The sequence below is a fragment of the Pteropus alecto genome, unplaced genomic scaffold, assembly GCF_000325575.1.
Source record: "Pteropus alecto unplaced genomic scaffold, ASM32557v1 scaffold38, whole genome shotgun sequence".
Taxonomy (NCBI): Eukaryota; Metazoa; Chordata; class Mammalia; order Chiroptera; family Pteropodidae; genus Pteropus; species Pteropus alecto.
Window position 1 is genome coordinate 8,375,765 of NW_006442512.1, and position 27,878 is coordinate 8,403,642.

Consider the following 27,878-nt stretch of genomic DNA (forward strand, 5'->3'; position numbering starts at 1 on the left):
ACTTTGTGTCTTATTTTTGAACTTAAGGAATACAGAGGACTAGATGACCTTGAAGGCTGTTTTATTTCTGATTCTAAAGCTCTATAACCATTTTATACTATTTCTTCCTGAATTTGGGGATTATAACAACTCTTTTTCCTTTGAAAAGCTTATGTTTAAATACATCTCACAGTTAGCAATTTAATTTGCAAAGATCCTGCATACCTTTTTTATTATATATTCACAACTGCCTGGAACCTAGGCGAAGAAGGTATTATTACCCTTAATAGCAATTATATGCTTTAAAGTCAGGAATTCTACCCTTTAGTTCCTTGTGTATTAAATAGATATCATAATATCTAACTCAGTGTTGTTAGGAGAATTAAAAGTGCCAGACATGTAGTAAGTATCAAATCAATGGAAGCTATTAATATTAGTATAACTTTCTAGCTATAATATTTTTGCTATTTTTATACATATATTGCATTGCAGTTATTTTGAGGCAGGAAAACTAGAAGTGGTAAATAAATAACTTATAAAATTTGTGCAGCTAACAAAGGACAATTACAAGGATTCCAACCCAGATGTTTCACTTGAAACTTCACCATAATTAAATCCTATTTATTATATTTAATGAGCATATATCATTCTTATGTAACCCAAGAAGTAATATGTGTAGATATATAGAGATCTTGCATGTAAGACTTTGTTGGGTATTTATACCCTTCTAGGCAATTTCTTTAGAAACTTAAATATTTGTCATTCTAAATATGTCAATAAATTTCAAAGTGAAATAGCCAAAAAAAAAAAAAAATGGTTTCTACATTCCAATTATACTGCAAAAAAAGAAAAAAATAAAAGAAAAAATGATGTTTTTTGAGAGGTCACATCAGCTTAAGAATCAAGTGATTTTGTGCCCGTTTTGTCAATTATAAATCTGTAATTTCAACAAAACATTCTAAATACTTGACCTTAATGATTTCTTTTAAAAAAATCAAATATCCTGCTATGTAACTACCTGTAAGTATTGGTTTTCCAATAATGCTTATGATTTCAATGATCAATTTTCTTTTTTTACTGAAGATACTAGCTACTGCCTTTGTTAACACTGTAGTTCAAAATAGATGGACTGCATTGCAGCAATTTATTTTTTTACTTGCTATGGTAATAATAGAAATTGGCCTTCTGATTCTGCGGTCTATACTTAAATCATATTTCAAAATGCCATTTTTAAAATTTGAACAAAAATTTCAAGAATTTTATTTGATCTGGTGAATAAAAAGGTAATGATAATTAGCTTATGCCTGAGATAGTATTTTCATCCACTACATTTCATTCTGTATTTCTATTCTACTCAATTATTTTACTGACAAGTAATTTAATAAACAGTAGACTCTTTCCTACTGGGAGAGTTAGGTTCCTGAACTCTCCCATGGTACAACAATTTATAGTTAACCAATTTAAAATTGTATAGGAAATACAGGACAAGTGAGATCAACGTTATGAATGAAGGTATTAAATTCATTATCCATTTTATAAACCTTGAGATAATATAAAGTCAACCTACTAGTTAAAATCATGTAAGTGATATCATACACATGTTTAATTTGTGATAGTTGGTAGTGGATAATTAGATCCTAGTTATTATTCACAATTATTAAATTTCAAAGTCTCTTTTGGGAAGTTTAAAGAATTATTTTAATTAATTTTATTTTGCAGAGACTATCTATACTAAAAGGAATTTTGTATGAGTATCTGATCTTCCATAATTCTTTCTCATTTTATGGTTCAGTGCTATTGGTTTCCACCTTCTCATTCTCTTACTGGATTCAGAAATGTAGAAGAGCTTGATTTTGCAGCTTTAAGATCGAACAAAGTTCATGCAATCTTTGTTTAACCTGCTCAGTTTTATTAAATGTGTTGGGTAATATATTTCTAAATTTTTTTCAGGTATACATGTTTATATAACCCCAGGTCTCCCAAAATAGCTTCATGAGCTCCACCTTTCTTACAAATGACTTGGTTTTCTCACTCTTCCTAGACAAAGAAATTATTTTCTAAGCCTTATGATATTTCATTTTATTTATTTATTTTTTTACTGAGGGCTTTTTAAAAATAACTTTTTTTTTCTCTGACTTTTTTTTCTAAATTTCTCACTCTTGGTTCCTATTCTTTTGAGTGATATTTAATAGGGATTCATAACCCTTAAATGATAAAATCATAATTTTCCTGATAAAGATGAGATATATACAAAACATTTTCATTCATATGCTTTTGAATTTGGGGTGTTCACAGCAGGGTTGATTTTTTATGATATTGGTATTTTTATATTTAGAACTTATCTACTTTATTTCTTTCCATTATAATGAATTTCACAAGTAATATTTATGAATACAACAAATATTTTAAATTCCTTTTGCATTTTGAATATGAAGAATGTTGAACCCAAAGAGATTTAAAATAATAATAATGTAATAATATAATGTTCTATCAGTAGAAATTTGGTGTTCTTTTAAAATAATGGCAAAACTTAGAGAATAAAAAGCTTTTCCTAAAACTCGTGAAAACAATACTACTGTTTCAGCACTCTCAGAATACCACTTAATAACTTTACAAAATTATTTGTATATTCTTGCTATTTTCTTGCTCCTATGACTAATGGCACATATGATTAAGACATTGACCACTGGCTTAGAAGTGAATAGATACTGACCATAGACTAGTTTTTTTAGTGTGAAAAAATAATATGGCATCCCCATTTTTTTCTAACCAATTGAATTAAACACTTCATTTTTGTATGAAGCATATTAGAATTCAAGAAGTTTGCTTTAACTTTCTCTAATTCTAATTTATGTTTCAAATTCTTATATTCTTATATGAATAATTTAAAGGATACTTTTATATTAATAAAACAAACACAAACATTTGTTGTTACATTAAAATGTTGTATAGCAGTTTCCTTGTACCTATTCTTCCCTTACTTTAAAATATGTGAAGAACTAAATTTTCACATTTGTAAAATTATGTTGAAGATTCTGCAAAAAAAAGCCTTCTAATTTAAATATTGTCAAATTAATTAAAACATTCAGAGCAACAGATAAGAATTCATTTTTTATAATGAATTCAGCAAAAGATACTGTTAAGCAAAAGCAATTGTCATAGAAATTATCTCAAAATATATATTATCTGACAAAATCACAAAAATTTAGCAATCTCAGTTAAATGGTACAATGTTGAAAAGTTTAATTTTTAGAATGCAATTAATCTAAATTTCACAAAAATTTATTTAATGCAAAGCAGTGTGCTAGGTCCAGTCCTCAAAAAACTTTTAATTTAGTTGATTGGTAAATCTTAAACTCTGAGAATGTGAAAATGCAGAAGCCCAAGATCCTACCCAATCTGCCTGTTTAGAATATCTTGGATTAGGATCTGGCACACATACACACTAAAAGAAAACTAAACTAAACTAACAAACAAAAAAAACCTAGTTGGTTCTGATGAACATGATTTGATCAAAGTTGTTGGAAGTAGATGATGATGTAGTAAAATATAAATGAAAACAGAGTAATAGATTTTTTTGGTTTTATTTTACTTTAAAATTCCAAACCTAATTAATGTTGCCTCAGATTCTTTTCATAAAATGATCTTCATCACCATGTCTATCTTCTCTGTTTGATTAGGGAAATGTTATTCTACTCTGATTAAATTTCAGAAATTATGGTTTGTTCCACACTATACAAGCTAAATTTGGATTTAGGAATTCCAGATATTTTATTTTAATAAAGTCAGTGATGTTGACAAATGTGGATATACCCACAAGAATAATACTATAATGAGGCAAGGTCTGAAAATGATGCCTGAAGAGAATTTATTAAAGAAACGTTTAAAAAATTAAAAAGATTACAGGGAGTTATACTTAATTGCATTTTCTACTATGTCATAAGGTTATTTCTTTTGCATCAAGGCATAAAATTAATGCCTTAATACTTTCAGAGCTAAAGACTTTATATTTAAGGTTGTTTTGAACCTAAACTTGAATTAACTATTCAAATCTATTTATAGTGCAAGAACCATGAGAGGAAGCACACATGGCATTTAGAGTAAGTTATTGAAATATATTTGCTAATCTGTAGTTTGGTCTATTAATGTTCATTTTTATGTTTGGACTGAGTTTCTGTGTCATGTAGTTGAGTGTTGTTTGTGTGTCTGTGTGTATTTACTTCTTAGCTAATATGTCATCTAAGTACTTCTCCTGGGAGTTAGGCAATCTGCAGAGTTTGAGGAATCAATTCTTTGCAGACTGTCTTAATTTCTGATACCAAATGCAAGAATTGATTCAACGGGTCGCCAAAACTTCCCTTAGATTCAATAATTTGCTAGAAGGACTCGTAGCTAGAAGCTACCATATTCAAAGTTATAGTGTATTACAGGGAAAAGAGATTAAAATCAGCCAGAGTAGGAGACACAGAGGGTTTCAGATGTGAAACTTTCATTGTTTCCCCAGGGAACCATCATGCATAACCCTCCCAGATTGATGTGTGACAATATACATGGGGTATTACCAACCAGGGAAACTCATCCAAACTTCAGTGTTTAGAGATTTTATTGAGGTTCCATTACATACACACGACTGACTGAATGATTGCCCCCATAGTTGAACTCAGTCTCAGGTCAACTAAAACTATGTGACCCAAAGCCCCCACCCTAAATTACATGATTGTTCTTTCTGGTATGACCAATCTAAGACTCTCAGGCATGGCCAGCTCCCACCACAAACAAAGACCTTTTTATCTGGTATAACATCAATTCCTCACAGATGCTGAGAGTGAAGGTCAGATTTCTCTTTGGGCAAGGCTAAATTCTTTACTTTTACTATACAGGTTTTTAAAGCGGGAAGATAAAACACAAATGAATTGATTAACAGTGATTTAAATGTGTAGGGTTTAAAATTGATTATTCAATTTCATAATGAAGTATTTTATGATGAGAACCTAACTAGGTAGTGAAAGAACCTTTTGGAAGTAAAATGTTTATAAAGGGGATAGTTTTTAGGTGTTTTTGAATAATTTTCATCCATTTATGGATAACTGAGATAAAACTTGAAAATATGTGTAATAAACAATGCTAGTTTATTAAACAAATGCATTACATCATCATGTCACTAGGGAAATAAAATATCTTTATCTTTTTCTAATAACCTATTAACATCTTTTTCATCAGAGGTGACTTTCCAAATATATGTAGATATATACATATCCACAATAAATAACTAAAGAGACAAGTAAAGCTCAAATGAGTAATTCAGTTATGGACAAAAGAGGTATACAATTTCAGGACATTTGGTTAAAAATGTTTTCATGTCATCCATTTCCCCATGTCAATATTAAATATGGAAGTCGTTGTATTAGTCAAGGCGTATTGCTGTGTCATTAATCAATTTTATGCATGGCTCAGGAATCATAGGACAATTCTGGAAGTTATTTTCATCTCACAATTCATTTCTTATAGCTGAGCTCAAAATTTAATTTCTCGGACATATCAAAATGACACAATTTACATAGCTATGTTCAACATAGTAGCTTTTAGAAAAGTACAGATAAGTATATGGTTGCTGGAGAACTCAGGTTTTCTATCTAGCTATATGAAAAATGAACAAATAAATGATGAGAATGATATGATAGAATATTCTCTTCAAGAGTGAAAATCATTTTACAAATAAAAATCTTTGCACAGCACACTGTTGTAATGTGTGATAAATTCAAGTTTAAATTATTGCCACCAGCTACTATAGTATTATATTATTAGTAAATTATTTTGTAGCATGTCATTGTAACAAAAAATGGAGCCGTAAGTAATTATTCTCTCATAGGAAGAAAACACTGAGATAGAGATGTCATTTATTTTTTATGAAAAAAATGTTTGTTTGCAGAATTTACTGGATGTAAAATTTCCAAATAATTTAAATATTAAAGCCATAGATGACTAAACTGTGCTGCTTTGAACTTAGCACATAAATGAGAAAAGAAAGGACATATTAAAGACTATTAAGGTAAATTATTGAGTGATGGCTACTGTTGCTATTTGACGAGTGGTTTTTTTGTTGTTGTTGTTGTTGTTTTTGATAAATAGTCTGGACAAGTTGATACTTAAAAAAAATATATTTTCTAAGTACCAAGATGAAAATACTGTTTCTTTTCTTTCTGAGAAACTATAAGATCTTCTTTACATTTTATGAAGGATTTAAATAATTCTCAAGAGATGACCTTTCTAAAGAATAAGATGTCTTCCCTATTATTATTCTCTATCCTGAAATTTCTACCGAAGGATGTGACATTTCAAAAGAACTTTAAATAGAAATATTAAAGGACAGAACAGAAGTGCATTCATTATAATGCATTCATTATAAAACAGTCTGGCTATATGACCTCAATAAGACAAGTTAAATATATTAACACTACTTAGTTCAGATTGAAGGACCAGATGGTAGCCAGAAAAACTTACCGAGCATACAGCCTAATTCAGAATGCGTGCTCTGATATTTGTAGTCATAATCTCATAAACTTTGACAGAAGTGATCAACAACCTCTTGCTCCTGTATTTTCTGGCTCCGTCTTGTGTCTGTGTGTGTGTGTGTGTATGTGTGTGTGTGTGTGTGTGTGCACGCGAGCGCATGTGTTTGATTTCATATATGAAATAAGACAATAACTAGAAGCTTGATTTTTTAATACCTCCTCTAGCATTTAATTAAATTATTAAGTATATTACTATACATAATAAAGTAAAATTTGATATAATTTACAAATAAAAGTTGATTTTATTATCTATTTGTATCTAGTATCCTTACTAGAAATTATTTTAAATTTTTGATATTTTTTTATATATATATAAAACATTTTGAAGACATCATTTTCCAATGTTCATTGCAGGCAACTCTTGACATCAACAGAAATTCAAAAATAAAAGTACTTAAAATTTTTGGAAAATGCTTAACAAATGTCAACAGATTTCATTACCTGTACCTGTTTATAGTACTTCTCAGCATAGCATGGATTGTTAAAGGATAGTAAGGATTCCCAAGAGGAGAATAGAACTTGCAGCATATTCCAAACAAATTTTACAACGAAACATTTTTACGTCATTTAATTTATTCAAGAGATGTTTAGAAATACTTGAATTACCACAGTAAACAAACCTGGACAAGTCCCTGTTCTCATGAAGTTTATGTTCTCTCAGGACTAGTGCTCTGCAGAACCTTTCCAATAACTAACAAAAGCAGGCAAGGGACTCCATTAAATGCTTAATATGTGCTATCTCATTTAATTTGCAAAACAAACTTATGAATTAAGCACTATTATAGTTCTCACTGCACAGGTGTGAAAATGGAAGCCTAGGAGAATTTAAGTTTACATATTTCAAGATCATATGTCTAGGAAGTGTAAAGTCTTAATTTGAACCTGAGGGCTCTTAACTATACTATATTATAGAAAAGAATGATCTTTTATAATAGGCCGCCTTACATAAGATAGAGCAAGGCAAATATTTTGTCATATATACCAAATTAGGAGCTGTAGTTTTAGTTTCACGAAATAGAAAAATAGAATGTTAGGAAATAGTAGCAGGAATTTTGGTACTAAGTGGGTTGTTGAATGGCTGACTGTTAATGTTTTCTTCCAACTCTGAGAACTCTGTGATTTTATGAAATATTCATGATCCACTTGATGAGTCACTATTTGTGGTTTCTGCCACCTTTCTCCTCTGCTACCTGGTGTGGTTCTAGGTAGCTAATTATATGGAGCATGTTTAAGTGCCTGTATGTAGTTCTGCCTCTCATAAAATGCAATATAAATGGAAGCTATTTTGAAAGAAGAGGCAATCCATTATTTATATTATCTGTATCTTTTACTCTCCCATTGGCACACTCAGGAGTTAACTGGATGTGTTTTGAGTAGCTATAGCTAACAAACTAAGATAATGTTATATTTAGTCTCTCCCATCATGCTGCTAACATTATGTAATTCTAGCCACGTCGAAATGAAATGTGTCACTTTTTGTCAATTGCCAATATTAAAAAATATAAGCTTTCCACCTTGTATTTTATTTACCTTTAGTTCATTTACTAGTAAGAAATTATTTTTTCCAGGCATGTCAGTTTTATTGTCTTCATAAGTGTGATTTTATTTCACTGCAACAATTCTGTCCTGGTATTTCACGGAAGTTCCATTTAAAATTTTTTCTTGTAAGTAAGAAATACTTACAAGAAAGTATGTTTTACCCATATAGATGTAAAAAGCCACTAAGAGCTGCTAGTAGAATTAGAGAAAACTATGTGGACACAGAATATCATTTTGTGATGACATTGGAAGTCAGAGAGCTGTATGAACAGATTTAAAAAAAAAATGTTAAAACAGAGCAGGGAATTATAGGTGCATGTGATGAGTAATTTCCTAATAGTATAAAATAGTAATATTCATTACTTAGATTTGCTTTTTAAATATAAACTTAAAGAAATGAGAGTAAATTTGAAGCTATGCCTTGGATATACTTTCTTTAAAATGAGGGGTGAAGTTAATGCTATCAGTCCAGGAACTGCATATAGCATGTAGCATTTTATAATTCTCACTCCTAATCTGAGAGTACTTGAGATTTTGTTGGGCATAAGAGTATTATCCAAGTGTTGTGGTGGAGATAAAGTTGAAAATCACTCTTCTAAAGGGATTTTTTCTGAAATGTGTCTCCTTTTTTACTGGCAAAATCATTATGGAACATGAATTTCATTTCTACCTGTGAAGAGAGATAAGTAAATCACATCTTCCTGAATTTTTTTAAAGCTCTGCTCCATCCATTCCTCTTTCCAGCTTACATATGGCATTCTTGCTAGCATATATGAAGTCTGTACCTACTCATTCTCTTCATTAATATTTAGTTTTCTGTGAGTATTTCTGCTACTCTTTAGCTTCTTCCCATCCATAATATGCTTACCCTGGTGTCAAATGCTACACTGGATCTTTTGAAAACTGAAACACTGCTGTCACCACACACAGCATCAGCAGCCTTTCTATCAGCCAGCATGTCAGAATCTAACCTTTGCTTCCCTGGTATCTCAGTTTCTATTAAGTTGCTTATGTTCAAATTAGACTTTATGGCAGCAACTGTCTGAGTTGTAGAGTCAGAATTACTACTTTACTTGATTTTTTTTTCAATCAACTCTTTTTTCCTATTATTTCATATGATAAATATAAATCCTCAATTATTGTTTTTTTTTTAATTTGGCCTTAGTTTTGTAATCCTATTCTTCATAATTTATGAAATAAACAGCACAATTCTCTCATTATGAATCTGAGAACACAATAGTAAACCCTTCAGAAAGAGAACAAAAGACAATCCTTCTCTCACACTCCTATATGGCTTTGGTAATTAGTGCCATGTTAAAATGCCATCTACATTATGCCAGTAGTGAGAATATGTCATAAAAATTGAAATATATTCTCTCTTTGAACAGAGTTAGAAAATATCACTTAAGACCAACATTCATTGGAGCTACAGTAAGTCAATACACATAACTTATAATGAAATTATTACTTGCTTTTGGCATTGTTAAGATTTATATTTATCCTTTTTATGCTTATTTGGAACTGTGCCTCCACATTTCCTCCTTACTCTTATGCTAATATGGTCTTCTTGCTGAAATTGTAAATTTCACTGAGAGATTGGGAGGTGAGGGTTATGAGCAAAAGAATAAGAGTAAAGAACAGGAAAACACCTAGAACATTAGGATATAAGGGTGGCATGAGTAGACATGAGAAATTTCAAGGTAGTGGACAGATGGAGGGATATAAATTGATGTGAATGGGGAGAGTATGGTGACCAGGTTAGAGAACAGAAGGCCTTACTGATAGTGAGCTCTTTAGTTTGTCCTCCCTCGTTTTCTCCCTGTCATTCTATTTTCACGATTATGGTCAGAGGAAGGGAAATAAAAGAGAACAAGTGTTTAGAATAAGTGGTGACAAAGGTGGGAGACTGGGAATGTTTGAAGGAATGAACTTATTGATTTCAGTTTATTGATTCTCAGCTTGTATCCTTTGAATGCTTGATATCCTTTTGATGCCAATTTGTTTTAATTCTTGTTTTAAAACTTAATATTCTGTTTTTCCTTTCAAAATTAGTTTTGAACTAATATAATTTCTCTTTATTTATCATAATTATCATAACTGCTTCTGTGTTTTAAATTCTTGGTGATTATCCTCTTGCTGGCTATAATGCTGTGTTGACAGTATTTTACTTTTTTTCTGAAGGGCTATAAAGTATATTCTTAGACTGATTATTTTAGAGAGTTGGTTGGAATGTTATAATCATGTTTAAAAAATTCAATAGGTGATTTATTGAATAAATTTAGTCTGATTTCTGCTTTTAAAGCTGAGACCTTTGTCTCAAGCTTCTTCTCTTATCTGTGTCCATCACCATGACTTATCCTCAGCTCCCACATAATATCAGAATTAACTTTTTAGTTCTGTCTACTCTGGCCTCTATTCCTTCTCAATGACGTTTTGTACTCTCTACTACTATATTTTATAATATATAACATAATATTATATTAATTATATTAATTTCAGTACTATTATTTATTGTTCCTCTCACCATCACACTCCATAATTGACCTAAATAACTACCATGTTTATAACATACATACCTACATACACACCCCAAAGTATTCTATCTCAACATCATTTGAGTTCTACAGACATATTTTTCTTACTTTACAAGATATAATAATTTATCAGTAAGGAGAAGTCCTTTTTTAATGCCCTTATGACATTTTATTACTATATTTTGACTTCACTCAATCTAGGTTAAAATGTCTAGCACATAGTAGGAACTTAGTAAATGTCACTGGCATTCATATTCCTTAATTATCAGAGTTCTCATTCTAACACTTTTGGGAATCTTATGCATATTTAGGAGATTAATTAAACAAAAACTTTCACATATATTAATGTTGCTCCTTAAAATGGTTTTCTGTTTAAAGATTATCCAGGTAATTCCTTCTCAATGTATCAGTATGGTGAGTGTCACATTGCTGCATCTGTACTGTGTAACACTCAGAACATAGACTTTGTGCCGATCTGCATAGAAGAATCTCTTAATCTGCTCCATGATTCCTGACAAAGAATAGGCCTTGTGGACATTGTGAACATAGTAGATAATAACATTTTTACCTTAGACATTTTTATGTCAAAATTCTCAGTTACATCTTGGCAGGACAGAGCACAAAAATATTTTGTGACTTTGCCATAATAGTAATAGGAGGAATAACTCATCACAGAGACTTACAAATTAGCAGTGAGGAATTCAGCCTTGTTTACTTGACCAATCTTTTTCCGAAAATTCACCTTGAGCATGTTGGTACTTCTATGAGAGAACTGTTATTTGAGAATAGTAGTTCAAATAAGCTTTCTGTGAATAAATTTCTTAAAATAAGTTGAGTCAAATGCAGATTGTATGTCAGATATTTTATTATTTTACTATTATGAATCTATTAAAGATAAGTAGATAGGTATGTATGTATGTAGGTAGGTAGGTAGGTAGATAGATGATTATTAGGTGAATAGATAAACTGGAACCAAGTTATAAACATCACTGTAATGGCTTGAAATCAAACTAAGGCCACTTGAGTAAATGTGAGAAGTTGTCTTTAAGAGTCATAAAGTTCTTCTAGAATGGTCCCAGAAATCAATAAACATTCTTAACCAATGCTTTCAAGTAACTTCTGATAGAAAATCAGACACTCTTGACAGATTATACTAAGAAATGTAGAGAAGTTACTCAGTACTACCGGCTTTAATAATTAAATCAGTCGTAGGAAATCAACTATCGCTTGCCACACGGATGCTTTCAGACAACGATTTGCCATTATGTTTGGAAGAAAACTAAGATAGCATGGCTAAAATAGTTGTGCTTTTTGGGGTAGACGATTTCTTTTGAACCTTTAATTTTCTTAAATTTCTCTTTGGAAATTTTCTCAATTGCCTATTTAAGACTATCTCATATCTGGTAAAGTTAATCATGAATTTAATCATCCTGTAGATTAGAATCAGAAATAAAATTTTACACCAGTATTTTCAGGGAATGTGCTTGGGATATTCTAGGATCAGTGTTGGCAGATGCTCAGGTTGTCAGCCTTTGATATTGTTCTTCCATTTTGTGTGGTCATTAATGTTGAGCAAAACACCCCTGTGCTTTATAATTAGTGGGAGTAGCTTAATCTCAGAAAGAATCCTTTTAAAAGCTTTGATGATACAAATAATAAAGGCACAGATGTAGAGGTAGCTGATAAAATTTGTACAAAGGGATTCTGTATCCTTTTGTGCATAATTGAGTTCTGTACATAACACTGTTCTTGAATGGAAAACAATTGATATCTCTATTCTATCTGTTACTTTGTATCTGTGCCAAGTGCCAACATCATAAAATAAAAATAGTGATTTGTGAGTACTGTAGTATACTAATACTCACTTGGAATATGACATTCCAGCAAACTTCCTCTGGCTGTCAAAGCTAACAAAAAATAGTGATGCTTCTTAGTAGGTAGAGGTAGTACTCAGAAGGTTATCTCTTGACGGATCACATCTGTGGAACAATCTGTGAAACCCAAGAAGGCATGAAGTCATTTTCTTTTTTAGAAAAATGTCACAATTGCAGGTAGCTAATGGTGACTCCATAAGGTGGATAACAGCAGGCGTTAGGACAAGTTAATGAAATATGTATTTCTTACATTGAATGTGTCTCCCTTTTCACTCAAATACCTGATTACTAAAATAAAGTAAGATTCTTTAAGGTATTCCTTGACTTCACCCTGTGTTATTTCATAGTCAATATGTGGTACCACTCTTGGAAAATTGAAAACAGAATCACTGATGCCCAACACTTTTTTAGCTCCAGGGTAAATGATTCAAGTAAAGGTTTGCTCATTTTCAAGAGAGATGCCATTTTCTGTTTCTTAACTTGAGATTGGCTTTTCCTCTGCGTTCTGGTTTTCTTTATAAGTGCATAGAATTTTTGTTACTAGCACATGTTATTTTGGGTAGCAACATGTCTGGGAGGGGAAGAGGGTACCCTTAAGAAAGTAGACATTTTTCCAAAATATTATGTGGCTTAACCACACTACAAATCTTCAATGACATTTTGGTAGGAATCTTTTGATATTTCTCCTCTGGAAACATATTTAAAAATATTATTTTCTTAATAGAAAATTCTGGTTGTAGGAGAAAAGTCAACTGAGGATTACATTAATTCAAATTTATTAATCATAAAAAAATGGAAGAAAATTATAGAGAATTTGTGAAAATATTAAAAATAATATGGTCATATTGGAAAAATACATTTATCAGAAAAATATTAATGACAGTATTATAGAAAGTTAAGAATTGGACTGTATTACATGATTATGTACTTAAAAACTATTGTTTATTTTATTTGTAATATTCCTTTAATTAATATAATTTTAAAAATATTTCTCTATGAGTACATGGGGATATATCCTATAGTTTACTTTTTAAAACGTTTTAGAATTATTTTTTAAAAGGAACTAATTTTTAGCTTCACTGATAGATTGAAACTAATTTGTCAGTCAATAAATAAGTATTTTTAAAAGTATAAAATTTTGATAATTTATAGACTTTTTCTACAAAGTTTAGAAGATAAATTACATGGTTATTCTATTTTTTTTTTTTCATGTTAGCACTTGTACCACATGATGTCTTGTATTATAGTCACTAATATATATATCTTATCTACTGAGGAAAATTTTTAAATTCTGAGAGCAGAACTTGTGTCTGACATAACTCTGAAATACATTGTCTAAAAGAGGATTTACTAATTAGGTGATGTTTAAATACTTCTGAATAAATGATTGGATGCATAAATCTGGTTCTATACATATCACAAATTACTCAACTTCTGAAACTGAAAATTTTACCCTATTCATAACTGTTATCATGCATTTCAGCTTGCTACCTCTCTCATTTCGTTTGGAGAATCAATCACTTCTACAGTCAGCTCAAGTCTTTCAGTTAACTGAGGCCCGGATATTTTAAGTGAAAATGCAGACTCAAGCAGAGTACAATGACTTGATTTTTCAGTCCCAGCATCTTTCCACAGTAAATGTTAATTTCTTGCAATTTTTTCTCTCCAATCTTATTTGTGCACTTAAAAGATTGTTTAAAAATTAGCTCATGAAAACTTAGATCATTCTAACCCACAATTATGCTATCCTCCTGTGAAAACTGAGAACATTAATATTTAAGCTATTCATTTCACACCTACCACCTGGAATTTCTTATACTCTATTGAACTTATTTATTATGTTATTTAAATGTTCACATATTTATGCCTTTTCTTCTCCAAGTGGACCACAAGCTCTGTGAGGATAAGGACTTTGTCTTATTTCTCACAGTGCCTGACACACTGATTTGCATATAGTAGTATTTAAAAGGATATATAACTTTTTATTTTTTATCTGCTAGTTCAGTCTCTTGAAGTTTCTTGAAAGTTAGAAAATATATCTTACTATAGTGCTTCTCACAATTCCTCACTATTAATAGATATTCACAATTCCTCACTATTAATATAATATGTGCTGTTTCTTAAAAAAACATAATAAAGAATTTTTCAGAATTTGAGACATAGACATTTTTACAAAGTTGAATACTAACCCAACTGTGTTTACATTTACAGAAAGTATAGAAAAGGACCTATTTTGCAAACTAAGTATTTAATATAAATATACGGTTACCAAAATAATCCCGATATGTGCAAGTAGAGATATAAATATTATCTTGCATCTCCAAGTCAGTATTCAGGAAATATTCAGCTTTTTTTAAATAGGGCTTCTGTAATATTTTCTCAATGTTTGCAAATGAAGAATTACGACTTGATAGAAACAGTAAAAATATTTCTTTCTCTATTACCAAATATAATTCCCAGATTTACAGTTACTTGACATACAAGAATTTACAACAAAATAAAAATGCTTTGCTTCTTCTGCCATTACCACTATGTGAAATATAATGAAGTGATATGTGTTTTTTAAGGTAGTTATTGGGTATTTTGAAGTATATCCTGAAAGCATCCACTAAATGTTCCTGTAATTAATGCCAATAGCATAATAATACATGGCTGTGTAAATTACTACTTATATCTCCCATTTTTACATAAACATATACAATGTATTTCTTAACTATTAGCATTTATGCAAAATATTTTCCTTAAAGTAAATGAAGAAGCCCATTTTTTTGATACTAAATTATAGTGATATACTAATAAAATATTTTTCTTTGTATGAGTGGTTCTTAACAGTCTTTTCATCAGAGTGTTTATCTTTGTTATAAGGAAAATGAGTTAATTAAAAGAATGTGATCTCTATTATATGATACAATTTTGAAACCACTGGAACTATTATCATTTTAGTTTTGTTTTCTTGCTTTTTTTATTGAAAATATTTTATGTATAAATGCATAGCACATACATAATGTTTTCAAACTTCAAAAAAATAACTAAAGTATACACTAAATATATCACTGAAAATGATGTAACTTCTACTCTTTAATATTTTTGAAGATGGAGTCCATTTTTATAACTCATTACTGCCAAGACTAAAGCAACACATCATCTACATTTTGGGCTAAGATTAGGCTTTACAATTTTATAGCAAGATTTTCAAGAATAATTCTTTTTCTGAGTTCCCTCTTTATTCCTGAAAATTTCTGTATCTACTAAGTTTACTATTATGTTAATGCTCTATATTATCTATATAATCAATTTGTAAAAGCTGAATGAATTTATATTATATGTGTCAAAGTAGGCATCTATTTTTTAAGTAAAATACTATGACTTAATTAGAGCAATCAATGTATAAAATGGCTATGTAGAATGGCCTTCTAGGTGTAAATGGAACATGTTAAATATATTTTTGGTAGACCAATGTAGCTTCATGTTTTACTTTATTGGAGCTATTATCAAATAACTTTTCATATTTGAATGTAGAAGCATTGGCAGAAATAAAATAAATGGGTTTTCTAATTATAATACTATCAACAAAGAAAATAAGCAGTCTCTCTGTTTCTGTTTTTTTTTTTTAAATATTTGTATATCCTTATGAAAGGAAGAAAATATTATAAATTTAACTTATAATTTCAACCTCTTCCATTGAACATTTTCAGAGACATTTAAAATTATCCTTCAAGCAAAACATGATGGTCTTGGACTCTAGCCTGACTACTTTCTGAGGAGGAAAATTGAAAATTGACATTTTTTCTATATAAAAGTTCTTGAGTTAATTTTTACTTTTTGGTAGCTTGTTAATAAACATGACATGTGGTCTTCTTAATCTTAATATTTCATTTTATTAAACAAAACTTATAAAATATTGAGAATTTGGTCCCCATGTCCCTAGTTACATAATTTGGATAATCTACGTTGTCTTCTATCTTAAATTCTAATGAGATGAAGTCTGAAAGATATAAAGCAATAGTTTGTGCATATTCTAAGATCTAAACTTATTAAAATTAGAATCAATTCTTAACTATCTACACATTAGATTCAACAATGGCACACAATCTTAAAGAACAGATGAATAAGAAAAGTATAATTCCTTCTTAACTTTAAAGTAATATCCTTGAAAACTCCATTCTGGGAGAATAATTTTCAGCAAAATATGAGAATAAAAATTATATTAGGCAACTAAGAAAATGAATGAATAAATGGAAGATCTCAATAGCCATTAAACAAAGCAATAAAGACAATGCATTAAATATAATATACTAAATTAATGACATTATACTTATTAACTGATATGATAGAGACTTTTTAGTATCAACCTTGCTTATATTCTCAAAAATTATTTGTAAATTTGTTTTCTTGTATTACAGATTATATACCTAAAAGCAAGTTTTAGCCTGGACCTTTAACCAACTGCTAAGCTGGATTTTTTTTGTTGTTTGTTTTTTTACCTTCTGATTCAAATTATAAAGTCACACCAAATGCTACCATTGATTCTAGAGATAAAGAAATAGCCATTCTCTATTGATGGGTGAAAAAAAATTTGATATAGTTTTTGTTTAATTTCTACAACAATGGTACATTGGTATTATTAATCTATTCCCTTCTCTTTCCATCACACTCAAGGAAAATATCCACATCTTCACTGTATCACTTACCTCTCCATCCTTAAAAATGCAGAACTTCTACTCTATTGAGTACCTTAACTTTTCCTTTTTCTTTTATGTTTGCCAAAATACATATGCATAAAACATTTCTTCTTACCTTGCCTTCTGCTTACTTCATTTTTCTATTCCCAAGGCCTCATCTTTTTTCTAAACATTCCCGGTAGGAATTGCATTTGCTGGAGGAATCCCTAAGTCACATCTATAAATCAATATTTCTTATTCCTATACCTTAATTGTATATTGGAGCCACAATAACATTTAACAATTCTTTTTAAATTTATCTCTAAATATTATCTCTAAATATTTATGTTCTTCATTGATACAAATTAAATATGGATCTTTTGAACCTATATCCAAATAGTAACATAATGCTTAGAAAAATCTCATAGTAAAGTTTAAACAGTTAACATTTTGAGGATAAATGAGTCTGGGTTCAGATATGTTTAGTGTTCCTTGGTAAACAGGTAACTCACATTTATTTCTTGAAATTTCATTTTCCTTCCCATTAAGATGGATGTAAGTACAAGATCAATGAAAAGACTTGAGAGAAAAACACATAAACTCAGAAAAAGAAACAGAGATAGAAAGAAAAGTTTTCATACGCTAAATCTATCTGTTTCGCTGTTTTTATTGAACAATGCAAGAATTTTATTTATTAACATGCCAACTCCCAGATTTTCTCATCCAAGTGTTGGATTTTTTAAAAATTATTATTGAGTGCAATTTTCCTAGGTGTCTTTCCATAAAAAAACAGCAAAAAGCCAATGAGTGTTTTATTGGACAAGCATTTGAATTGAGAAGAAATGACCCTAATGTGTACATGCTAAGCAGTGTATCCTCTAAGGGTTAAATAATTATAATCATACTTATTCTGAAGTTCTCTAAACAAGCAAGCATTGTCCTCTTTTAACTATAAATAAGTTGAAGATAGCCCTATGCATATTTAATATCTATAGCCTCATATTACCTTAAAGACTTAAAAATGGGTTATATTAATATTTTAATTAGTTTGAAGATTTTTTCATATTTAAAGATTTTTATTATTATTTTTAAATCAACAGTGTTACTTTGCTTAGAGTTTTGGTGCTCATCAGAATTTGGCAATTGTTTTTAAGAAATAGAGAAAAGTTATATTCATACACAACATCCAAAGAACATGTGAACTTATCTCTGATCTCCTTATTAGGAAATACTAGTACAAATTTATCTGTGATCTAGTGTTTTTATGAATTACTCTTTTCAAATAAGTTAGACATTTGTATATGGATTTAAACATTAAAACCATTCTCCTCCCATTCAGAACACTTGCCAGACATGTGGAACCAGCAGTTACAAGAATAGAAAATGCTAAAATAAGAATTAATTTTGAGCACTTTTAGTTAACGAGTTTATTCCAATCAAAATTTTCAATAACTTCAAGAGGTTAAACTTTTACCTCCAGAGACCTCATCTACATGCACTTATTGTATATATTAATATATGAGTAATACCAAAATTCATTTACATGAAGTATATTGCTATATGAACTTCAATTTGAGTCTGGTTTGAAATCCATCATTAAAAATATATTTTTTCAACCTAGCAGCTTTGCAATGCTTTTATACTTCCCACAAAACATGATTTCTACTTTTAACCTACTCAAGTGTGTAAGTTCAAAATGATAATGTGAATAGACCAATGTTTATTTTAATTGATAACTTTAAATAACCAATAAGGCAAGATTTTCAAAATCCTCTTTAGAGAGAGAGCTAAATCGTAAAACATTGGTAGTATTTGTAATTGAAAAGCAAGTTATTAAGAATATACATTCTTGAAACAGATTGCCTTGTTTGAACCTTATTCTGTTACTTTTTAGCTGGCTGACTTTGATTAATTTTTCTGTGCCTCTGTGTCTTCTATAAAAAAGAATTACTATTATAAAAAGATAAACTGAATATCTTAACATAATACTTAGCATTTAATCAATATCAAAAAATATAATAAAAATTTGTGTATAATAATTATTATCACCATAATCCTTCAGGATATATTTAGGAAGATAGTTTGACAAACTTTTGAATCAGAGATTTTTAAGGTAAGTGAATACATTCAGTATAATATAATGGTATATTTTTAGAATCATTTTTTTAATTGAACGAAACATACACAGGCGCTTATTTATTTCTCCTAAGCAATCTTACTTTTAAGCCTTTCACATATAAATGGACTTTTTCTCTCTTATTTGTTTCAGTTTCTTAAAGTCAAATATTGTATAATAAAGCATACTGAATAACTTTTACACCATGAAAAACTGATTATATCAAAATAATGAGCTCTAACTTTTTTGACACCTACAGCTTTCATCATATTCCAAGTCCTCACCGTACAACATTTAGTCATAATGTATTCCAAAGAACAAAATGCTGAACTCATTAATATCACAGGAGAAGTTATCCATAGGCAAACTTGATTGGATTATAATGAGCACAGTTTCACATTCTCTAGCTTATTTATTTATTTAGTCTTTTTAAATTAAATTTATTGGGGTGACATCAGTTAATATATAGTTTTCAAGTGTACAGGTCAATAACACATCATACGTATATTGCATTGTGTGCTTACCATCTAAAATAAATTTTTTTTACATCACCATATATTTGATCCCCTTTACCTCCAGCTACCTCCCCTCCCCCAACTTTCCTTCTGCTAACCACTAAATCATTGTCTGTGTCCATGAGTCTCTGTTTGTCTTGTTCATTTGTTGCTTTCAGTTTTATACTAACCTGGATTCCAAGTAGTTTGGGCAATCTTTTAAATAGCTGTAATAAAAACCTTTATTGTGAGATGATTTCTAGTTTAGGCTCTATTGAACTTAATGAAAACACAGTGTTTGAAGCATTTTAACCTAGCACTATCAGATGTCTTTATAGAACATTAATAATTGAGTGGGCTGAGTCTTGTATATTTGCATGTGTGGCACATTCCTATATAATGAGGATCTGAAAACTCCATTATTTGAAGTAATCGAATAGGTCAGATACATTCAAAGAATTCTCACAGAAAATCATTCATAGAAAAAGTAAATGTATATTTTAGGATATTTCCCTGTTAGGTACAATTAATTACATTTATAAATTTTGCCATTTAAATCAAAATTTATAAGAAGAAAGATAAGCAGTTGCAAATACTTTGTTTTGTTAGACAAATACAAATATAAGTTGAGAGTAAGTGTGTATTCACTTAACTTATTTACACTTGACTCTAGTATCATTAATCTCCACTCTGCATTATCATTTTATTCCAATGGTATTATCTCTGATCTTGTAATGAATCCAAAGATCTCTACTTCTGATATATTAAATTTCAGCAAAATTCTATTTATTGACTGTAACTTTCTGGTCTTCTGACTCCATTATTCTCAGTGTACTTGTTTTTCAAGTTTTCAAGTTGTCCTAGTAATTCAATCCATTGACTGTCTTCCCTCATTAGTTTTCTTTTGAATTAATTTTCTTCCAGAACCAGCTTGGATCCCACGGTCTGTCGCTTAAACTCTGTCCCCTCAATTTCCCTGTTCCTTTGTCTTTTTGCCTCAGAGACTTCACTTATAATAGCAAACTGCTGAATTTTGAAGGCTAAAAGGCATCTGTGTCAGTTATCTGTTGTTGTGTAACAAACTACTCCAATACCTAGAAGATCAAAAGAATCACATTTTATTATGTCACGTTTTCTCATCTCTAGTGAGCCAATAATTTGAGCAGAGCTTAAGCAGGCTATTCTTTAGCTTCATGTGGATTATGGTATTATCTGGATAACTTGATGTTACTTTGTGACTAGTCTGGTCTGAAAGGTCCAGAATGGCTTCATGTGCCTGAAACCTTAGTGGAGACAGCTGAAGGCTGGGTTTAGCTCTGCCCTTACCTTCTCTTATAATCACAGGTACTCTTCACATGATCTCTCTAGCGCAATAGTGGGACTTATTATGCAGCTCAGGACACCTGCAATATTTCAAGAGATGGGAAGTGAAACTATCTTTTTTGGCCTGTATGCAGAAATTTGCATAGCACCATTTCTACCACATTCTATTGGTCAAAGTAATCACAGAGCCATTCTAGATTTAACAGAGTAGACATAGAACCCACCAGGTCTTGATGGGAGGAATATTGAAGATATAATGGACATCTTTACTCTTTTACGTCATTCATTCATTTATTCATTTATGCATTCATTTATTCATTCAATAATGATTTGGCACTAACTACAATTCTAAGTACTTGTTGGATACAGAGGATGCAGCAATGACTGGAGAGTTTTAAGTTCCTTTTTTAATAAGCTTACATAAACAAGCTGTGAACAAATGGTGGTGCTATGCAGGAAGTAAAAAAAAAAAACACTACAGTTATTTATTTATTTTTAATTGATTAAAAATTAACAGTAGGAGAGATGCTTTACTAACTGGTAGTCAAGAGCAGGTTTTCTAAAGAGGTAAAATCTAAAAGATGAAAATCAGTCACAAAAAGAGTAAAAGAAAGAACATCTTAGAAAGTCAGAGGGCCAAGGTCCAGAAAAAGCTTGTCATGCAGGATCAGGAAGAAAATCTGCCTCTGAAACATAATGATTAAGATGAAAATGGTTAAGAATATGGTCAAGCTAGAACTTGCAGAACCTTGTAGGCTCGTTTAACAAACAGAGGTGAGTCAATTAAGTGTTCTAAGCAGGAAAATAACAAGAGCTGATTTCTCTTATTAAAGAACATTTGAAAAATTTCAAAAGAATGAGAGAAGGTCAAAAGAGGAAGCACATTGGCCTGTTAGGAAGCTATTGTAGAACGTTTGTAGTAATCCATATGAGAGGTAATAATGGTGATAGTAGAGATTGAGAAAAATGTATAAACTCCTAATATATTTTGCAAAAGAATCAAGAGAAATAACTATCTTTTCTAATCATAAACAATACTTTTGAGCAAATAGTTGTTATTTCTGATCTCTACCTTTTAACCATCCCTTCATGTGTAAAAACCTATAACCCAAATTGTATGTTTGCTTTTGCTATAATCATTAATGATATTAAACTTGTCAAAAACAATATATATTGTCAGTCTTAACTTGTGTCCTGCTAATATTTGAAACATTTGATCACTTCATATTCTTTGAAGTATATAATTCCTTTAATCTTTGTAACACAACTCTGAATCTACATATCTCTCTATTTATATTTATTTTCCTTTAGGAGCTTTTTTTCTCCCCTCTAACCCCATAAGTCATTACATTCAAGAGTAAATTCAAATTTGGCATTTTCTTTGTTTTTGTTTATACTCACTCTAAGCTATCTTAACAGAACTTCAGCCTGAAGTCTGGCCTCCATTCTGAGATTGAGATCTAAATTTCTACTCGGCTATCAGAAAGATATGATTCTGGGCATATAATAGACAAAATATTCTGTAAAACCCTTCCAGTGCAAACAGTTGAAAATGCTAGGAAATATTCTAAAAATATTATCAAAAGCAATAAAGTGTTTATATTAAAAATATCACTCCTAATTTATACAAAAGCAGTACAATGAGGCAACCTTTGCCTTGAGGGCATTTGCCGATACAGGCAAATTTGAGCTTCAGTTTTGATGGCATCTCTGGGCAAGAAGTGCAGAACCTCAAACCCTTCCCCCAAGAAATTGGAACTCAAACAACTATATCCACAAGGTAAGAGTAAAGCAGAAGTAAACCTAATCTACTCCCCACTCTACTCTCCAGTGAGTGCAAAAAAGATTGCTTTTGAAGTGAGTAGGGTGGGGGTGTTATGGGAAACCATACTTAAAGCTATAATCGCAAGATGGATTCTTATGTGGATTTTAAATTCAAAATCACGTCCCCTAGATGCATAAAATAAAATCTCGAGCCATGAACTTAGATTAATGAGATCCTAGACATTGATGCCAATAGTTGTCTGTGGATACAAATCTTTCTAGAGGAAGAAATCATCATCTTAGGCATCAAAGTATTCTTATAAATATTTTTTAAAGAACAAGTATCACAGAATTCAAATTAACAAAGAATACACAGAAACAAGATACCTTGAGAGAAAAATCCCTTAAAACCACAATTAGAAATAACAGGCAGTATAAAATAATTACTTTGTTTAAAGAAATAAAACACAGGCCTTACTACATTTTTAAGTAATGGGAAAGTATAAAAGTAGTGGCATAACAGGTATACAAAAGAACTACACAAAACATTTATAAATGAAAACCACATTAATGTAATTAAAAACACAGCAAACACAATGAATGAGTTTAGCATATTAATCAGAATTGAAGAAAGAATTAATTAACTGAATTAGCTCAGAAGAATTTATGTATAATCCAATGCAGCAAAACTGAGAAAATGGAAATTTGGAAGAGAGGTTAAGAGACATGGAAGACATAATGAAAAAATTCTTAAGTGAAGATAGAAAAGAATACAGGTGTTATTTGAGGAACCAATGATGAGAATTTTATAAAAATCTCTTAAACAAAAGACACCAAACAAATCAACAGATTTAAGATTCCAAACTATAAGTAAAATAAAACTCTATACCTAAAAACATTGTATTGAAGCCATAGAACATCAAAGACAAAGAGACTTTGAAAGTAGCTAAAGGAAAATAAGATATTCACTTCTAAGTGTGAGACTTTGAGCTTCTCTACAGCAACAATGGCCATCTGAAGATAGTGGAGTAATATCCTGATGTGCTGAAATAAAATAACTGCTAACCTATCATCCTATGTACAAGGAAAATATCTTTTAAGAATGAAATTAAAAATGTTTTTAGAAAATCGAGGTTAGAAAATTCAATAAAGATAATTTTAAAAGATGTACTTGATGTAAAAGTAAAGTTATCACAGATTTGGAAGTTCTGTAATTAAAGAAGTAATTAAGGGCAAATAAGCTAGCATATATCTGGATAAGTTTTTTAAAAGTACAGGTATAAAATTATAATAATATTCAATAGGTTTTCATAAAACCAGAGAGAATTAAAATTCATAGCTCAGTAACAAATGTTGGAATGGAAATAAAAGGAGCAAAGTGTTCTGAGATTCTAATTTTATTCAGGAAGGCGGTAGCGGTATTAATTGAAGTTTTTGAATAACAAGTTTGCATGTTGCATGCTTTAAGATAATTATTAAATAATAGAAGCAGAGTAGTTAAATTCCGAACTAGTAGCAGAAAAAGTTTGAAATAATGATTCAATCCATTAATCTAAAAGACAATCAAACAAAAAATAAAAAATAAGAAGATACATTTGTTCTCAAATATATTAGTAGTTACAGTAAATGTAAACTAATAATGTGTCAAGAGCGGTAAGTAAAATAAATAAATCATCAGAATTCCTAGAAAAAATAGATTGTAATCACATGCTATTTAAAAGAGGTACTAGTAAAAATTAGGATACTGAAAACATAAAAGGATGGAAAAGACATAACATGTAAGTAATAGCTAAATGAACACCAGGGTAACTTTAGCAACATGAAACAAAATAAAGTTTAAATAATAAAACATTAATAGAAATAAAAGAGATCATTTTATAATGATAAAAGATTTATCAATAACATAAAGCAATTTTAAATTTGTATGTACTTAATAACATAGCCTGAAAATATGTAAAACAAAACAGGGACGGAACTACAAGAAGAAATTTAAAAAAAAAAATGATTACCTTTTTAGAAGAGTTTAACACTCTCCTAATCCAAGTAGACTAAGGAGGCAAAAACAAAACCAAACTATATAGATGATTTGGACAACTCCACTATCAGACTAACCCAATAGATTCTCATCACAACTCCAAACTGCGGACTATTCCTTTTTTGAAGCATGCACACACAGAACAAAATTTAATTATATATTAGGCTATAAGTAAGTTTCAACAAATTTCAGAAGATTGAAAATATAAACTATTTTTTCTGACTTTGATTCAGTTAAGCAAAAAATTTAAAGAGAAATAATAAAATATAACCTGTATATTTGGAAATGAAGAAACACTTGCCTAGTAGGTATACTGACTATGTAACTAACAGGTACGCAAATTCATCATGTTCACCATACCCCAAACTACTCCTGCTTTTCTTCCTTAACTTCATCACTGATGCCATTATCCACTTCATTGTCCAAGGTATCATTGTGCTCCCGCTGATATTGCCTTAGTTCAGGCCTTTACCAATGATTTGCCATTTTTTCAGTAACTATAGACTCTTCCCTTTGAGGTTCATGCTCCTCTTATCTGTCAGAGCAGTCTTTTTATTTTTTTATTTTTATTACTTTTTTTTTTTTTGCAAATTAGTTTTTCATTAAAAATCATTTGGGTGACATTGATCAACAAAATCCAATAAGTTTCAAGTGTACAATTCAACAGTATGTATTATATATATTGCACTGTGTGTTCACCACTGAATTATATTTCCTTCTCTCACCAAATATTTGACCCCTTTTACCTTTATCGGGGGGAGGGGGAGAGCAGTCTTTTTAAAAATTTGGTCTAATCATATAAAGCCTTCATTTAAAAAAATTTTAAAAGACCCTCATTGCCAACAGGATAAAATGCAAACTTCATAACATGGTATTCGAGGATCCTTGAATAGAGGCTCTGCTTTTCTTTCCATCTTTACTTCCTCCTAAACCCTATATACCTTTTGTTCACCAGTTATGCTAATTCATTTACACTTTTCTGAACACCTCCTCCTCTCTATGTCTTTCTTACCTTTGCACATACTAACCCCCCCTACCTGGAATATCTTCTCTTATTGCTTACCCACCTGATCATTTTCTGTATATTCTGAAAGACACACCTTTCTTGAGATGACTGTTCAGATCAATCTTCAGTGTTATTCACTTTACTTTCTACACTAGAATGGTTTATTGTACTTCAATTTTGTAAATTAGCTATTTATATGTCTGCCTATTGTGTTAGATCATAAACTATATGCAGACAGAAATTTTTTTATACAGTAAGAGTTAAAATTTGAATTTATGAATAAAACTTGAATTAAGAAGATAGTCTAAAGATATTTGTTGAAAGAAGCAAGAAGGGTTAGTCAACAGATTGCCAATGAGAAGGGAGAGCAATGGTATAAAAAGTAGATGGAATAACACATAAAGAATATCAGAAGGCACATTTGGTATGGTACTCCTAAAACCTGTTTAGGATCTTAATGGAAGGGATGCCAGGTAGAGTTCTGTAATTTTGTACCACACAACTCAAGAGGTTGCCATACACATTTAATCAAGGATGTGATTGTGTTGTGCAGTTCAATCTTGTGTGGTCTCATACAGTTTCTTTGATTAAATGAATCCTGTTATTAGCATTCTGGAAATATTTGTCATTTATTAGGGCCATTGGGAGTCATTAAGGAATGGACTCTCTTTTTCCTACTTTAAATAATGAGAGAAGTATGTAATACCTTTTAGAAATCTTCCCATCAAAAACTAAAAGGTTAGATATCTAATGTAGCAAGTTTTAAGTATGTATACGGAAAAAAATCATAATTAAGCCAGATGAATGAGCTATTGCAGTGAGTTTAAAACCACATCCATCTACCTGTATGCAGTATAATTTGCAAAGTTTGCTTTGGATTTACAGATGATATTATGACTGGAGGTTAAATAAGCTTAGACCGACTGATTTAAAAAATAAACATATATTTGTGTTACCTATTTTATTAGATAATGGGTACCCAGAAACCTGAGGACGGAGCCTCACTTCAGAATAATTAGAATTCACTGACTTGAATCAATGGCTTTACCTGCTTCAAAGTTTCATGCTAGTTTGAAGACTGCATTTCATTTCCAGAACATTATCAGGCTGCTAACAGTATAAACCAAACACGGTCAAGACAATCTTTTCTGGGAAGCAGCTGAAAATAAACCGTTAATTTCACCTGTAAATGCTTTTTTAAAAGCGATGAGTCTCATTCACTGCCCACACTGTAAATCATGTTCCCATTCCCAGCTGAAATTTCTGAACCTAAATATGTTCTCCGCCCATGTTTTATATTCCTTCCCTGCTGCTGGATATGTTCTTAAAAATAGCTTCTCACAATAAGAATAGCCATTGGCTTATTGCAATCTACATATTTTATCTGTTTTAACATCTCATTTCTGCAGATCCTCCTACTGTGGAACCAGCATTTCTTGAAATCCGACAAGGACAAGAACGAAGTGTCACTATGAGCTGCCGGGTTCTGAGAGCCTATCCAATACGGGTACTGACCTATGAGTGGCGCTTGGGCAACAAATTGTTACGGACGGGTCAGTTTGACTCTCAAGAGTACACAGAATACCCGGTCAAGAGTCTTTCCAATGAAAACTATGGGGTTTACAATTGTAGCATCATAAATGAAGCTGGAGCCGGGAGATGCAGCTTTCTTGTTACAGGTAAGATTCTAAATATTTTGCTAAATATATATTTTTTAGATCCCACGTATCTTAGGCTTATGTTAATATAAGAATGAAAGCATTTTGCAAATCGATGGAGCATACTGTGAGCAGCTTGACTGCTCTACTTAGAGCTGTACTCATTTATTTTCAAGGCAAGTTTATTTTAGTAGTTAAGATAGTTCACAAGTCTATCGAATTAGACAAGTTTACGTGAACTCGAGTATATTTGGCGATGAGGTCACAGTTATATTGAGTGTTTCAGTAATAAAGAACAAATCTTAACTAGATTTATTTAGATC

General features: G+C 30.6%; 1 protein-coding gene across 1 annotated transcript in view; it reads left to right on the top strand.

Moving 5' to 3' along the window:
* Positions 1 to 27,878, top strand: part of MDGA2 (MAM domain containing glycosylphosphatidylinositol anchor 2) — an 813,395-nt gene that overhangs the window by 676,446 nt on the left and 109,071 nt on the right. Inside the window, exon 9 of the mRNA XM_006922688.3 lies at positions 27,307 to 27,576. Coding sequence (XP_006922750.1) covers positions 27,307 to 27,576 — 270 coding nt within the window. The remainder of the gene's footprint in view (positions 1 to 27,306; positions 27,577 to 27,878) is intronic.